Source organism: Nerophis ophidion, linkage group LG29 (genome assembly GCF_033978795.1).
Source record: "Nerophis ophidion isolate RoL-2023_Sa linkage group LG29, RoL_Noph_v1.0, whole genome shotgun sequence".
NCBI lineage: Eukaryota > Metazoa > Chordata > Actinopteri > Syngnathiformes > Syngnathidae > Nerophis > Nerophis ophidion.
In genome coordinates, this window is record NC_084639.1 from 11,567,666 (window position 1) to 11,583,100 (window position 15,435).

General features: G+C 42.8%; 1 protein-coding gene across 2 annotated transcripts in view; it reads right to left on the minus strand.

The window, feature by feature from the left end:
• Positions 1–9,387: 9,387 nt before the first annotated feature.
• The window catches only part of rab28 (RAB28, member RAS oncogene family), a 133,834-nt gene continuing 127,786 nt past the window's right edge, over positions 9,388–15,435 (minus strand). For both annotated transcript variants that reach the window (XM_061891579.1, XM_061891580.1), the window contains one exon: positions 9,388–11,708. Coding sequence is in view for 1 of the 2 variants with exons in the window: in XM_061891580.1 (XP_061747564.1) it covers positions 11,616–11,708 (93 nt within the window). In the remaining variant the exon portion in view is untranslated. The remainder of the gene's footprint in view (positions 11,709–15,435) is intronic.

Here is a 15,435-nt window from a genome sequence, read left to right on the forward strand (position 1 = left end):
GATTTTCACCTGCCTCTGTTGTTTGGGACACTCGCATGTATGTAATGAAGAGACTACTATTTAAGCCTGCCTTTGTTAAATCACTCTTTCTGGCTTCTTTGTTTGCGGTATGCAACTGTTACTTTGGTTTATTCTTGTTCTCGATTCCTGTGCTAAGTTGTTGCCTTAGCTTCCCGTGCGATCGGCGCGCTTTTCTTTGGTTTGTTTCTGTCTTTTGGTACGGTCTGTGATTTATGATGAATAGATCAGCTCCTACCTTCACGTTTTCGTCTGGAGTTGTCCGTTTTGCAACAGTTCAAACTTTCAGTGCTAATCAGTCAGCTACCTGATTGATTGATCGATTGATTGAAACTTCTATTAGTAGATTGCACAGTACAGTACATATTCCGCACAATTGACCACTAAATGGTAACACCCGAATAAGTTTTTCAACTTGTTTAAGTCGGGGTCCACGTTAATCAATTCATGGTACCTAACCGGAAGGAATCAATAAAGTACTATCCATCTATCTATGTAACTCTAAAATCAACCGTACAATTGGTTAAAGGCCTACTGAAACCCACTACTACCGACCACGCAGTCTGATAGTTTATATATCAATGATGAAATATTAACATTGCAACACATGCCAATACGGCCGGTTTAGTTGACTAAATTGCAATTTTAAATTTCGCGCCAAGTATCCTGTTGAAAACGTCGGTATGATGACGCGTGCGCGTGACGTCTCGGGTTGTAGCGGACATTTTTTTTTTCCAGCCCGATCCCAGCTATAAGTAGTCTGCTTTAATCGCATAATTACACAGTATTCTGGACATCTGTGTTGCTGAATCTTTTGCAATTTGTTAAATTAATAATGGAGACATCAAAGAAGAAAGATGTAGATGGGAAGCGGTGTATTGCAGCTGCCTTTAGCAACACAAACACAGCCCGTGTTTTCTTGTTTACATTCCCGAAGGTGAAGCTTTACAATGGAACAGAGCGGTCAAGTGAACATGGTTCCCGAACACATGTCAACCGGCAGGTTTCGGTGAGAAAATTGTGGTAATAAGTCGGCTCTTACCGTAGACATGAGCGGAGCTTGCGTCGTTCCTTGTGCACCTGTAAAAGAGGCAGCTGCGTGGCTTCCCTCAGAGACACTGGCGGTCACCACACCCCTCCGACTTTCAGGTACGACAGTATAATCTCACTACAACATTAGTAACACAATAAGCAGATATGGGGTTTTCCAGAATTATCCTAGTAAATGTGTCTAATAACATCTGAATCGCTCCCACTGCCCTGTCTTTTTTTATTTTTATTTATTTTTTATGTTTTCTAGTCCTTCACTCTAACTTTCCTCATCCACAAATCTTTCATCCTCGCTCAAATTAATGGGGAAAATGTCGCTTACTCGTTCCGAATCGCTCTCAGTGTTTCGAAGAGGGTCCCTTGCAAAGGGCAGAGATGGGCATCGCCACCACCCGTCGATTGGTGCTGAAGAAAGGTGCGGGGCCGACCTTCAGGTTGTACAGGTACGACCATATAATCTCACTAAAACACTAGTAACACAATAAGCAGATAAGGGATTTTCCAGAATTATCCTAGTAAATTTGTCTAATAACATCTGAATCACTCCCACTGTATAGTCTTTTTTTAAGTCCATCACTCTCACTTTCCCCATCCATGAATCTTTCATCCTCACTCAAATTAATGGGGAAATAGTCGCTTTCTCGGTCCGAATCGCTCTCGCTGCTGGTGGCCATGATTGTAAACAATGTGAGGATGCGAGGAGCTCCACAACCCGTGACGTCACGCGCACATCGTCTGCTAGTTCCGGTACAGGCAAGGCTTTTTTATTAGCGACCAAAAGTGGCGAACTTTATCGTCGATGTTCTCTACTAAATCCTTTCAGCAAAAATATGGCAATATCGCGAAATGATCAAGTATGACACATGGAATGGACCTGTTATCCCTGTTTAAATAAGAAAATCGCATTTCACTAGGCCTTTAAAATTGTTAAGGTGCTTGCTTTGACCAAAGAAACACTAGATTTTTATTTTTTTTGAAAGGATGTTTTTACTCGAAGTTTTAATCAACAGAATAGCAAAGCAAACCTACCAATGCTGCCTTCTAAATCACAGACTGAGTGGAGGGGGTTGTCCTTGTCCTCCTACTTCTAGGGGCTGTTGAGTTTAAGTGCTATTCATTCATCAGCCCACTGAAAATAGCGCCCATCCATGCCAGAAAGACTTTTCACTTTTTTGTCCCCAAGTCTCCTTTTTGGGAATCTGCATGTTTTTACTGGCAGGGTCCTCCCACAAGACCGGCACACTATAAATACGACCCTTCCGAATGCCCACATCCTCACCCCGAAAATAAATCACGGGCTTTCGGCTGCGGTGGTAGACAGGCAGCACCTTCGGGACAACCAGAGATCCCAATTGACCGGTCCAGCAAGCACGGGGGATAGAAGACCCACTGAGGCACCCTTGGGAATTCTCAGGAACTAGAAACTCAAGTTGCTGGCTCAACTCAACGGTCTTGACAGGCTCTGGCGTCCAAAATGTGACACCGGCCTGGCTCCTGACAGAGAATAGGAGACTGGCACAGGTGGGAAATGGAAGAGGGTAATCACAAGGGTGTTGGCTCGGTTTTTAACCCACACGAAAAAAATGCATAGACCACAACTGTGGGCACCGTACCAGAATGTCATGTAGGACTTTGTTTTCCCACTGACGTCACAAAGTCCCGGCAAAGACTGAAAGGATGAGAGTAAGCGGGACACATTAATTCAGAAGGAGAAGATCAAAGAGGTGGATTGTTAGTCGTATTCCTAGGCAAAAAACTTCATTGTCCAAGCAAAAACAAAACAAAACAACAAAATGGTACTAAAGTTATATTACGTCTGGCCTAACAGTGTTTCATAGCTTGCAGTCTACACCAAGCCGGATAACCCCTTAAAAGCCTACTGAAATGTGATTTTCTCATCTAAACGGGGATAGCAGGTCCATTCTATGTGTCATACTTGATCATTTCAGTAGAAGCATTTAAGTCTCACCTTAAAACTCATCTGTATACTCTAGCCTTTAAATAGACCTCCTTTTTAGACCAGTTGATCTGCCGCTTCTTTTCTTTCTCCTATGTCCCCCCCTCCCTTGTGGAGGGGGTCCGGTCCGATGACCATGGATGAAGTACTGGCTGTCCAGAGTCGAGACCCGGGATGGACCGCTCGTCGGGACCCGGGATGGACCGCTCGCCTGTATCGGTTGGGGACATCTCTACGCTGCTGATCCGCTTGAGATGGTTTCCTGTGGACGGGACTCTCACTGCTGTCTTGGAGCCACTATGGATTGAACTTTCGCAGTATCATGTTGGACCCGCTCGACATCCATTGCTTTCGGTCCCCTAGGGGGGGGGGGGGGGGGTTGCCCACATCTGAGGTCCTCTCCAAGGTTTCTCATAGTCAGCATTGTCACTGGCGTCCCACTGGATGTGAATTCTCCCTGCCCACTGGGTGTGAGTTTTCCTTGCCCTTTTGTGGGTTCTTCCGAGGATGTTGTAGTCGTAATGATTTGTGCAGTCCTTTGAGACATTTGTGATTTGGGGCTATATAAATAAACATTGATTGATTGATTGATATTGCCATATTTTTGCTGAAAGGATTCAGTAGAGAACATCCACGATAAAGTTGGCAACTTTTGGTCGCTAATAAAAAATCCTTGCCTGCACCGGAAGTAGCAGACGATATGCGCGTGACGTCACGGGTTGTGGAGCTCCTCACTTCTCAACATTGTTTACAATCATGGCCACCAGCAGCGAGAGCGATTCGGACCGAGAAAGCGACGATTTCCCTATTAATTTGAGCAAGGATGAAAGATTGGTGGATGAGGATAGTGAGAGTGAAGGACTAGAAAAAAAACAAGACAGGGCAGTGGGAGTGATTCAGATGTTATTAGACACATTTACTAGGATAATTCTGGAAAATACCTTATCTGCTTATTGTGTTACTAGTGTTTTAGTGAGATTATATGGTCGTACCTGTACAACCTGAAAGTCGGCCCCGCACCTTTCTTCAGCACCAGTCGACGGGTGCTGAAGAAATTGCGGACCCTCTTCGAAACACGATCTTTCGAAGTGATCGCTGCATAATACTCTGTACTTTGTGTGTGTGGTCGAATCCAACCATGATCGCTTGACATCTCTGTTCCATAGTAAAGCTTGACTGTCATCTTTCGGGAATGTAAACAATGAAATACCGGCTGTGTTTGTGTTGGTAAAGCCGGCCGCAATACACCGCTTCCCACCTACAGCTTTCTTCTTTGATGTCTCCATTATTCATTGAACAAATTGCAAAAGATTCGGCAACACAGATGTCCAGAATACTGTGCAATCATGCGATAAAAACAGACAACTTATTGCTGTGAACGGTGCTGGGACAAAATGTCCTATACAATGCGTGATGTCACGCGCACGCGTCATCATACTTTGACGTTTTAGCATGAAATTTAAAATTGCAATTTAGTAAACTAAAAAGGCCGTATTGGCATGTGTTGCAATGTTAATATTTCATCATTGATATATAAACTATCAGACTGCGTGGTCGGTAGTAGTGGGTTTCAGTAGGCCTTTAAGCTCCAATTTTGTTGTTGATTGTTGTCACGCCTGTAAGTTTATATTTTGGTTTTGGTCAGGTTATGTTATGTTTAGTTCTTTGGACATTTAAGTTCTGTCTTGGCATTTCCTGGTTTGTTTTCATCTCCATGCCAACTCATTACTTTTCACCTGTCATGTCACGTCCCTGTTGTCAGCCTCACCTGTTTTCACTAATCATCACAGCTACTTAAGTCACTCTTTTTCTTGTCTGCTTTCTGGGATCTTCACACACGCTACCCATGCTGCACCTTCTTCACGCCCTCGTTTATCTGCTTCATGCCTTGCTACGCTGTTCATTTTGATCCACGTAAGTTTTGTATTTATGCCACAGTGCACTCTTTTGTTTCATGTCTTTAGTCTTGCCATCGTGCTGTTTAAGTTTATAGTTAAATTGTCTTTCATGCCATTGAGCAAGTGTTTTTGTTTTCCCTGTTTTGTATATATTATATAATTAAAACATGTACTCACGTCCACGCCTCGGTCGTGCTGATTCTCATCTGCGTCGAAGAAACAATCCATGTCCAAGCCTAGTTGTGACAATTGTCATGTCATGTACGGATGTACTTTGTGGACGCCGTCTGCTGCTCCACACGCTGTAAGTCTTTGCTGTCGTCCAGCATTCTGTTTTTGTTTACTTTGCAGCCAGTTCAGTTCTAGTTTCGTTTTGCATAGCCATCCCTAAGCTTCAATGCCTTTTCTTAGCGGCACTTGCCTTTTGTCTATTTTTGGTTTAAGCGTTAGTTACCCTTTTACCTGCACACTGCTTCCCGCTGTCGTCTGCATATTGTGATCATGACGAACATCTACAAAGCAATTAGCTACCTGTTGCCAACCTACTGATGTGGAAGAGTATAACACGGTTACGCTGCCGAGCTCTAGACAGCAACGACACTCAACAACGGCACATTTTCGGATTATGATTACTGGTTTGCTAAAAATATTTTCAACTCAATTCGGTGAAATTACATAATCTCCCACGGCACACAAGATAATATCTCACGGTACACGAGTGTGTCGCGACACAGTGGTTGACACAGTGGTTGACACAGTGGTTGAAAAATACTGTCAAACAGTTGTCAAAGACATTTTAAAACAAGCTATGAGTGCACTTTTGTGCATGATGTCACTAATATGACATATCAAAACAACACTAAATTAAAGTGCACTTTTTGTACAGAATGCCACTACAATAGTTTAAAACAAATAAAGTGCATTTCAATAACTGTCGAATAAAAATGAGCTGCATGATAGGAAATCGAATTGTGTACATACTTTGTTCTGTTGTAAGTTCCTGCGGACGTTATCTCTTTTTTATGCAGTGTTGATGTGGAAATGGAACACGCCAGGCTCGTTTGGGTCAGTGCTGGTTGCTTGGCTATTTTGTGGGTGTGGCACCGGCCGGAGATGTTGACATGCGGAGTTTCAAGCACTCTTCATTCTCCAGCGGATGACTTTTCAAATGATGCTACAAATTAGTAATGCTGCTACTTTTTGTAGCAAAGCTTTTGCCGCATACTTGACATATAACGGTGGTCTGTTCAACATCTTCCCTCTTGAAGCCAAACCTGTATTTTGGAACCCTGTTCAAGAACCAATGAAATTAGTAAATTGGATGTTTTATATTGTGTCTGTTTCTCTGTGCTGGTATTCAACTTACACACAAAATCAAACAGGAAAACCACTATATCAGGGGTCACCAACCTTTTTGAAACCAAGAGCTACTTCTTGGGTACTGATTAATGCGAAGGGCTACCAGTTTGATACACACTTAAGTAAATTGCCAGAAATAGCTAATTTTCTCAATTTACCTTTAATAAATAAATAAATATATATATATATATATATATATATATATATATATATAAAATGGGTATTTCTGTCATACATTTTTTTTCCTTTTACGGAAGGTTTTTTTTTAGAGAATAGATGATGAAAAAAACACCTACTTGAACGGTTTAAAAGAGGAGAAAACACGAAAAAAATTCAAATTAAATTTTGAAACAGTTTATTTTCAATTTCGATTCTTTAAAAGTCAAAATTCAACCTAAAAAAAATGAAGAGAAAAACTAGCTAATTTGAATCTTTTTGAAAAAATTAAAAAAATTAATTTATGGAACATTATTAGTATTTTTTCCTAATTAAGATTAATTTTAGAATTTTGATGACATGTTTTAAATAGGTTAAAATCCAATCTACACTTTGTTAGAATATATAACAAATTGGACCAAGCTATTTTTCTAACAAAGACAAATCATTATTTCTTCTAGATTTTCCAGAACAAAAATTTTAAAAGAAATTCAAGACTTTGAAATAATATTTAAATTTGATTCTACAGATTTTCTAGGTTTGCCAAAATATTTTTTTTGAATTTTAATCACAATAAGTTTGAAGAAATATTTTACAAATATTCTTAGTCGAAAAAACAGAAGCTAAAATGAAGAATTAAATTCAAATGTATTTATTATTCTTTACAATAAAAATACAATAAAATACTTGAACATTGATTTAAATTGTCAAAAAAGAAGAGGAAAGAATTTGAAAGGTAAGAAGGTATATGTGTTTAAAAATCCCAAAATAATTTTTATGGTTGTATTTTTTCTCTAAAATTGTCTTTCTGAAAGTTATAAGAAGCAAAGTGAAAAAATAAATGAATTCATTTAAACAAGTGAAGACCAAGTCTTTGAAATATTTTCTTGGATTTTCCAATTCTATTTGAGTTTTGTCTCTCTTAGAATCAAAAATGTCGAGCAAAGCGAGACCAGCTTGCTAGTAAATAAATCAAATTTAAAAAATAGAGGCAGCTCACTGGTAAGTGCTGCTATTTGAGCTATTTTTAGAACAGGCCAGCAGGCGACTCATCTGGTCCTTACGGGCGACCTGGTGCCCGCGGGCACCGCGTTGGTGACCCCTGCTCTAAAGTTTCAAGCCAGCCAACCATTACCAGGGTATTAAAAGCCTCGCCCATCCCTGACATTATTCTCGCCCCGCTGTTCTTCTTTGCTTCCGTCTGTAGGTCCACGACAATATTGCTGCGCGTCTGAGCTTTGGAATTGCGGCTGCGGTTGTTTTCTTTGCATAAAACACCTGTCCAAACAGCGGCAAAGCCAAGGGCAAGTCTTGCCTGTCAACACTGGTGACAGCCCTCAACAAAAAAAAAAAAGGAAAAGAAAAATCAGCCGAGAAGATTTCTAAGACGTCCACTGGAGCGAAACAATGCACTTGGGCTGCTGGAATGACCCCAGCTGGGCTGCCGGCTTCTACCTTGTTTGTAGTTTTTATTAGGGGTCTGACACCTGGCTGGAGAGATACTGTCTTTGTTTTGGTGATGTGTGTGCTTTCTATGCACTTAATCCACCGCTGGTTTCAGTGACACTGATGAGGCCAAAGGAAGTCTTGGAAGTCAGACCTCTCTCACAACAAAAGGCCGCACTCTTCAGTCATGAATTAATACAGCTTACAAGCATTTATTAAGGTGTTTGTATCATCTACCCAGGGTGGATTTAGAAGCTATTTTAGTGGAGATTTACACAACAAAGACCAGGTGGATCATTAGCTGGCAGAGACTTGGCAAAGTCTGTTTAGGTCAGATTTCAGGCCTTAGGCTTCAATTTCAGCACATGGCTGGTTCAACACTTAATCATCACGCAGCTTCTGTCATTGTCATGGGACACTAGGGCTGGGCGATACAGCTTTTTATCAATATCTCGATATTATTAGGCCAAGTCACGATACACGATATATATCTCGATATTTTGCCTTAGCCTTGAATTAACACTTGATATGTATAATCACTGGATCGGTTCGCAGCCGAGTGTGAAGCGACCGGAATGAGAATCAGCACCTCCAAGTCCGAGTCATTGGTTCTCGCCCGGAAAAGGATGGAATGCCATCTCCGAGTTGGGGAGGAGACCCTGCCCCAAGTGGAGGAGTTCAAGTACCTAGGAGTCTTGTTCATGTGTGGAGGAAGAGTAGATCCTCCAAACATGACAAGTTGAGTTTATACCAAAAAGTTCTATTTTGGTTTCATCCGACCACATGACATTCTCCCAATCCTCTGCTGTATCATCCATGTATCCATTTTGGTATAAACTCAACTTGTCGTGTTTGGAGGAAAAAGAATACTGAGTTGCATCCCAAGAACACCATATCTACTGTGAAGCATGGGGGTGGAAACATCATGCTTTGGGGCTGTTTTTCTGCTAAGGGGACAGGACGATTGATCCGTGTTAAGGAAAGAATGAATGGGGCCATGTATCGTGAGATTTGCAGCCAAAACCTCCTTCCATCAGTGAGAGCTTTGAACGGTTGACCAAATACTTATTTTCCACCATAATTTACAAATAAATTCTTTAAAATTCCTACAATGAGAATTCCTGGATTTTTTTTTCACATTCTGTCTCTCACAGTTGAAGTGTACCTATGATGAAAATTACAGACCTCTGTCATCATTTTAAGTGGGAGAACTTGCACAATCGGTGGCTGACTAAATACTTTTTGCCCCACTGTATGTAAGAAGGTGCGCTTGTTTTACCTCCCTGTGGGAAGGAGAGACAAAAAAAGAGTGAGAAAAGTGAGAAAATGCCCGCAGCTGAAATCAACTGCGTGAGAACGTATACCCGAATACTCACAAAATAGTCATTTTCTACATCACACAGAGACAAACCCGCAATATATCGCCCAGCCTTACGTGACAGGATCGCAAAAGCTACTCTACTCCAGCCCTGTTACATAATTTCAACCATATTCACGTACAAATTGTCATATTCAACATAAAGCTTTTATTTAAAAACAGAAACCAACTCAACTGTACATACTGTGATCAGGTCATCATACTTGTATTTACACAGAATGGATTGAGAGTGTATGTTGATGATTCTTAGTATTGTGGTGGGATATGGATGTTTTAAAGGGGAACATTATCGCCAGACCTATGTAAGCGTCAATATATACCTTGATGTTGCAGAAAAAAGACCATATGTTTTTTTAACCAATTTCCGATCTTTAAAAGGGTGAATTTGGCGATTGAAACGCCTTTCAATTGTTCGCTGTCGGAGCAATGACCTTTCACCCGTGACGTCACAACGTGAAGCAATCCGCCATTTTCTCAAACACATTACACAAACCAAGTCAAATCAGCTCTGTTATTTTCCGTTTTTTCGACTGTTTTCCATACGTTGAAGACATCATGCCTCGTCGGTGTGTTGTCGGAGGTAGTAACAACACGAACAGGGACGGATTCAAGTTGCAACAGTGGTCAAAAGATGCGAAAGTCCCTCGTTCGCTCCGCACACTTTACCGACGACAGCTATGCTACGACAGAGATGGCAAGAATGTGTGGATATGCTGCGACACTCAAAGCAGATGCATTTCCAACCATAAAGTCAACGAAATCACAAAGGTGAGTTTTGTTGATGTTATTGACTTATGTGGAGTGTGCTAATCAGACATATTTGATCACGGCATGACTGCAAGCTAATGGGTTGTACTTGTATAGCGCTTTTCTACCTTCAAGGTACTCAAAGCGCTTTGACACTACTTCCACATTTACCCATTCACACACACATTCACACACTGATGGAGGGAGCTGCCATGCAAGGCGCCAACCAGCACCCATCAGGAGCAAGGGTGAAGTGTCTTGCTCAGGACACAACGGACGTGACGAGGTTGGTACTAGGTGGGAATTGAACCAGGGACCCTCGGGCTGCGCACGGCCACTCTTCCACTGCGCCACGCCGATGCTAACATGCTATTTAGGCTAGCTGTATGTACATATTGCATCATTTGTAGCTATATTTGCATCCAGCCTTTCCCTCCAAGCCCATTTAATGCCAAACAAACACATACCAATCGTTGGTTAGAGGGCGATCGCGGAATTCGTCCTCGCTTCCTCTCGTGCCACTGTCTGTCGTGATATGGCTCAATAGCTTCAGTTTCTTCTTCAATTTCGTTTTCGCTATCTGCCTCCACACTCCAACCATCCGTTTCAATACATGCGTAATCTGTTGAATCGCTTGCGCCGCTGAAATCCGAGTCTGAATCTGAGCTACTATGCTATCCAACATGTTTGTTTCTGGTGGCTTCACGCAGTGACGTCACATGACAATAGACGAGTGGATATAACGACGGTTAAAATCAGGGACCTTGAAGCCGTTTTTCGGGATATTGCGTGATGGGTAAATTTTTGAGGAAAAACTTTGAAAAATAAAATAAGCTACTGTGAACTGATTTTTATTGGTTTTAACCCTTCAGAAACTGTGATTATGTTCCCCTTTAAATCAACCTTTACTGTACATACAGTATAAAATCTACTGACAATTGTCACTTTTTGCTTACAGCACACACATCTCCCGTCCAAAGGCAAAACCCAGTAACTCAATTTTGTTCAAAACTGAGCTAATAATAATTTTGGAGTTACTAGGTGATATGCTTTACATCAGTGTATGTGATATTGTAATTTGTTCCGTAAGTAAGGTGTTAGGCGCATGGCAGGACCTAGCAACTACCACATAGCCGCGTAGATACAACAGAAAAACCTAGTATCTCAAGGGTATCTCTAGAAGTGAGTTACTAGGTTCTGCTTTTGGACGGGAGACATGGAAACCCGAAATGATGGAGGGTTTAGCGATCTAAAGAGAAGCAATACTTGTAATTAAAAATGATGGGTTGAAATTGGTAATCTAGTTTACAGATTATGCACAATATTCATCTGTGGAACATTAATTTAGGACATCACATGCAAACATGTCATTGGGTTTCTCTTTTCTCCGCTGGGATCGTGACAGAGAAGGATACCAAAGAAAAATGTACTCACGTCATGATGTACAGATCGATTACGAAAAATTTAAGGGTGTCCGTCCTTCGCCACAGCCGTAGGAGCAAGAACACACGAGTACAGGTGGCACAGCCGGCAAGAAGAAGCAATACTGACTTACTGGCTGATCGACAGACAAGATGGCATCTCGGTGGGCTTTTATTGTGTGGACTCACTGCACCGCACACATGGAACTGCGAGGGGTGTTGACCGTCCGGGCCACCGTGTCTTGACTGTAGTTTACGATGTCCGCCTTGACCACACGCTGCGGGGACGCACATAGAAGAAAAGCTTAGGAACATCCTAACACGATTGGGTAAAAACAATGACTGTTTGGCATTATATGTTTGTGTGTATGTAGTTGTAACAAACCTGTTATGATTACTGACTACTATAGTTCCTAAAATAACAGCCAGATCCGGCACACCACATTGTTTTATGTGACCCGGAAAGGATTGAACATAATGTGCGGTATACCTGTATTACTATAGTACCGCGGTACTAATGAATAATATTCAGTACTATACCTCGTCTAAAAAGCACCGGTCTCCCACGCCCCCGTCATTGCTGATTTACGAGCAGACGAGCATGTCCGGCAGCGCACAATCACAGAGTGCTTGCAAGCAGACACAGTGTGTAGACCAGGGGTCACCAACGCGGTGCCCGCGGGCACCAGGTCGCCCGTAAGGACCAGATGAGTCGCCCGCTGGCCTGTTCTAAAAATAGCTCAAATAGCAGCACTTACCAGTGAGCTGCCTCTATTTATTTATTTTTTACTTATTCACTAGCAAGTTGGTCTCGCTTTGCTCGACTATTTTGATTCTAAGAGAGACAAAACTCAAATAGAATTGGAAAATCCAAGAAAATATTTTAAAGACTTGGTCTTCACTTGTTTAAATAAATTCATTTATTTTTTTACTTTGCTTCTTATAACTTTCAGAAAGACAATTTTAGAGAAAAAATACAACCTTAAAAATGATTTTAGGATTTTTAAACACATATACCTTTTTACCTTTTAAATTCCTTCCTCTTCTTTCTTGACAATTTAAATCAATGTTCAAGTATTTTATTTTTTTTTATTTTTATTGTAAAGAATAATAAATACATTTTAATTTAATTCTTCATTTTAGCTTCTGTTTTTTTCAACGAATAATATTTATGAAATATTTCTTTAAATTTATGATTAAAATTCCCCCAAAAATTCTGGCAAATATACAAAATCTGTAGAATCAAATTTAAATCTTATTTCAAAGTCTTTTGAATTTCTTTTAAAATTTTTGTTCTGGAAAATCTAGAAGAAATAATGATTTGTCTGTTAGAAATATAGCTTGGTCCAATTTGTTATATATTCTAACAAAGTGCAGATTGGATTTTAACCTATTTAAAACATGTCATCAAAATTCTAAAATTAGTTTTAATCAGGAAAAATCACTAATGAGGTTCCATAAATTCTTTTTTTAACTTTTTCAAAAAGATTCGAATTAGCTAGTTTTTCCTCTTCATTTTTTCAGTTTAATTTTGACTGTTAAGGAGTCGAAATTGAAGATAAACTATGTATAGATTGGTGACAGCTGGAGAGACAGCGGACAGCCCGGAAAGACGGCACCGGGGCAGTGAGGGGTAGCATCCCGAGCTGCACCTTCTGAGAGGAAGGAACCCACAACAAGCTACGAATCGACCTACAGGAAATATACCCCCAGGGATTCCCGAGAGGGGGGGCGGAAGAGAATCCCACTGGACGGATCAAAGGTTGACGACACATGGCAATGGTAACACGACGACGACTATGGAATGCATATGTGGGAAGGTATGCAAGAACCGACATGGCCTGCGGATCCACCAGGCCAGGATGAAGTGTATGCAGAAGGTGGTAGAATCACAGCGCACAGGAACTACGCCTGGTGAGACGCAGGAGGAGCCAGGCCTGGAGTCACCCCACAGTGCCCGGAGCCTCCAGGTGATGCAACCACCAGAAGCACACAGGACATCAGAACATCGTCGGGTAAAGTGGCCCCAAGCTAGCAAGGAGAAAGAGTGGCTCCAGTTTGATGAAGATGCTGATACCATCTTGGAAACAACAGCCAAAGGGGACGCTGATCGACGCCTCAAGACGATGACCACGATCATCATCAGCCTCGCTGCAGAGAGGTTTGGACTTGAGGAGAAGCGGGCAGCGAAGCCCCCCTACATCATGAACAATAGAGCGAGTAAAATCCATCAGCTCAGGCAGGAACTGAAGTGTTTAAGACAGCAGTTCAAGGTTGCACGTGAAGAGGATAGGGGGCCTCTTGCGGAACTACGTTGTATAATCCGCAAGAAGCTAATAACCTTGAGGAGAGCGGAGTGGCATAGGAGGAGGAGGAAGGAAAGGTCCAGGAGGAGAGCTGCCTTTCTGGCGAATCCCTTTGGAGTCACAAAACAGCTGCTAGGACAGAAGCGAAGCGGTAGACTGGCCTGCTCCAAAGCTGAGGTCGACCACCACCTCAAGCAAATTTACAGCGATGGATGCAGAGAACAAGACCTAGGCCCCTGCAGGTCCTTGATCAATCCACCAACACCAACGCTTGACTTCGATGGGAAAGAGCCCGGCTGGAAGGAAATCCAGGAGGTGGTCCGCAGGGCAAGGACGAGCTCTGCTCCAGGGCCCAGTGGAGTACCTTATAAGGTCTATAAGAACTGTCCAAGACTACTCCACAGACTCTGGAGAATCTTGAAGGTGATCTGGAGGAGGGGCAAGGTAGCAGACCAGTGGAGACAGGCAGAGGGTGTGTGGATCCCAAAGGAGGAGAAGTCTAAGAACATCAATCAGTTCCGAACCATCTCGTTGCTGAGTGTTGAAGGGAAGATCTTCTTCAGCCTCATGGCCAGGCGACTGACAGACTACCTCCTGAAGAACTCCTACATTGATACATCGGTCCAGAAAGGAGGGATCCCAGAGGTATCTGGATGTCTGGAGCACACAGGCGTGGTCACTCAGCTCATCAGGGAAGCCAGGGAGAATAAGGGGAACCTGGCTGTTCTGTGGCTGGACCTCGAAAATGCCTATGGATCCATACCCCACAAGCTGGTCGAAGAGGCACTGAATCGGCATCACATTCCAAAGAAGTTCAGAGACCTCATTCTGGACTACTATGCCAACTTCCATCTAAGAGTCTCCTCCGGAAAAACAACCTCCGACTGGCACAGGCTTGAAAAGGGGATCATCACTGGCTGTACGATCTCAGTCATCCTCTTTGCGCTCGCCATGAACATGCTGGTGAAGTCTGCGGAAGTTCAGTGCAGAGGTCCCCTCTCCAGGTCTGGAGTCCGGCAGCCACCCATCCGAGCCTTCATGGACGACCTGACAGTGACCACTACATCCGTCCCAGGTTGCAGGTGGATCTTGAATGGCCTTCAGGAGGTGATTTCCTGGGCTCGCATGAACTTCAAGCCGGCCAAGTCGAGGGTCCTAGTGCTAAAGAAAGGAAAGGTTACTGGCAAATTCTGCTTCTCACTTGGCACCACCAAAATACCATCACTCACCGAGGAACCTGTGAAGAGCTTGGGAAAGGTGTTTAATTGCAGCCTGAGAGACGCAGCCTCCACAAGATCGACCAACCAAGACCTGGAGACCTGGCTGACCGTGGTGGATAAGTCTGGCCTTCCTGGCAAGTTCAAGGCCTGGATTTACCAGCACGGGATTCTCCCTCGGATCCTCTGGCCCCTCATGGTGTACGAAGTCCCCATTTCAACGGTGGAAGGCTTTGAGATGAGGGTCAGTAGGTTCCTGCGCAGGTGGCTAGGACTGCCGCGAAGCCTGAGCAGCATTGCTCTATACGGGCATAACAACAAACTGAAGCTCCCCATCAGCAGCCTGAGCGAGGAGTTCATGGTAACACGGTCCAGGGAGCTCCTACAGTATCGGGAGTCCAGTGACCCAAAGGTTGCACAGGCTGGGATTGAAGTCAGGACGGGGCGGAAGTGGAGAGCTGTCGAGGCTGTGGATGTTGCAG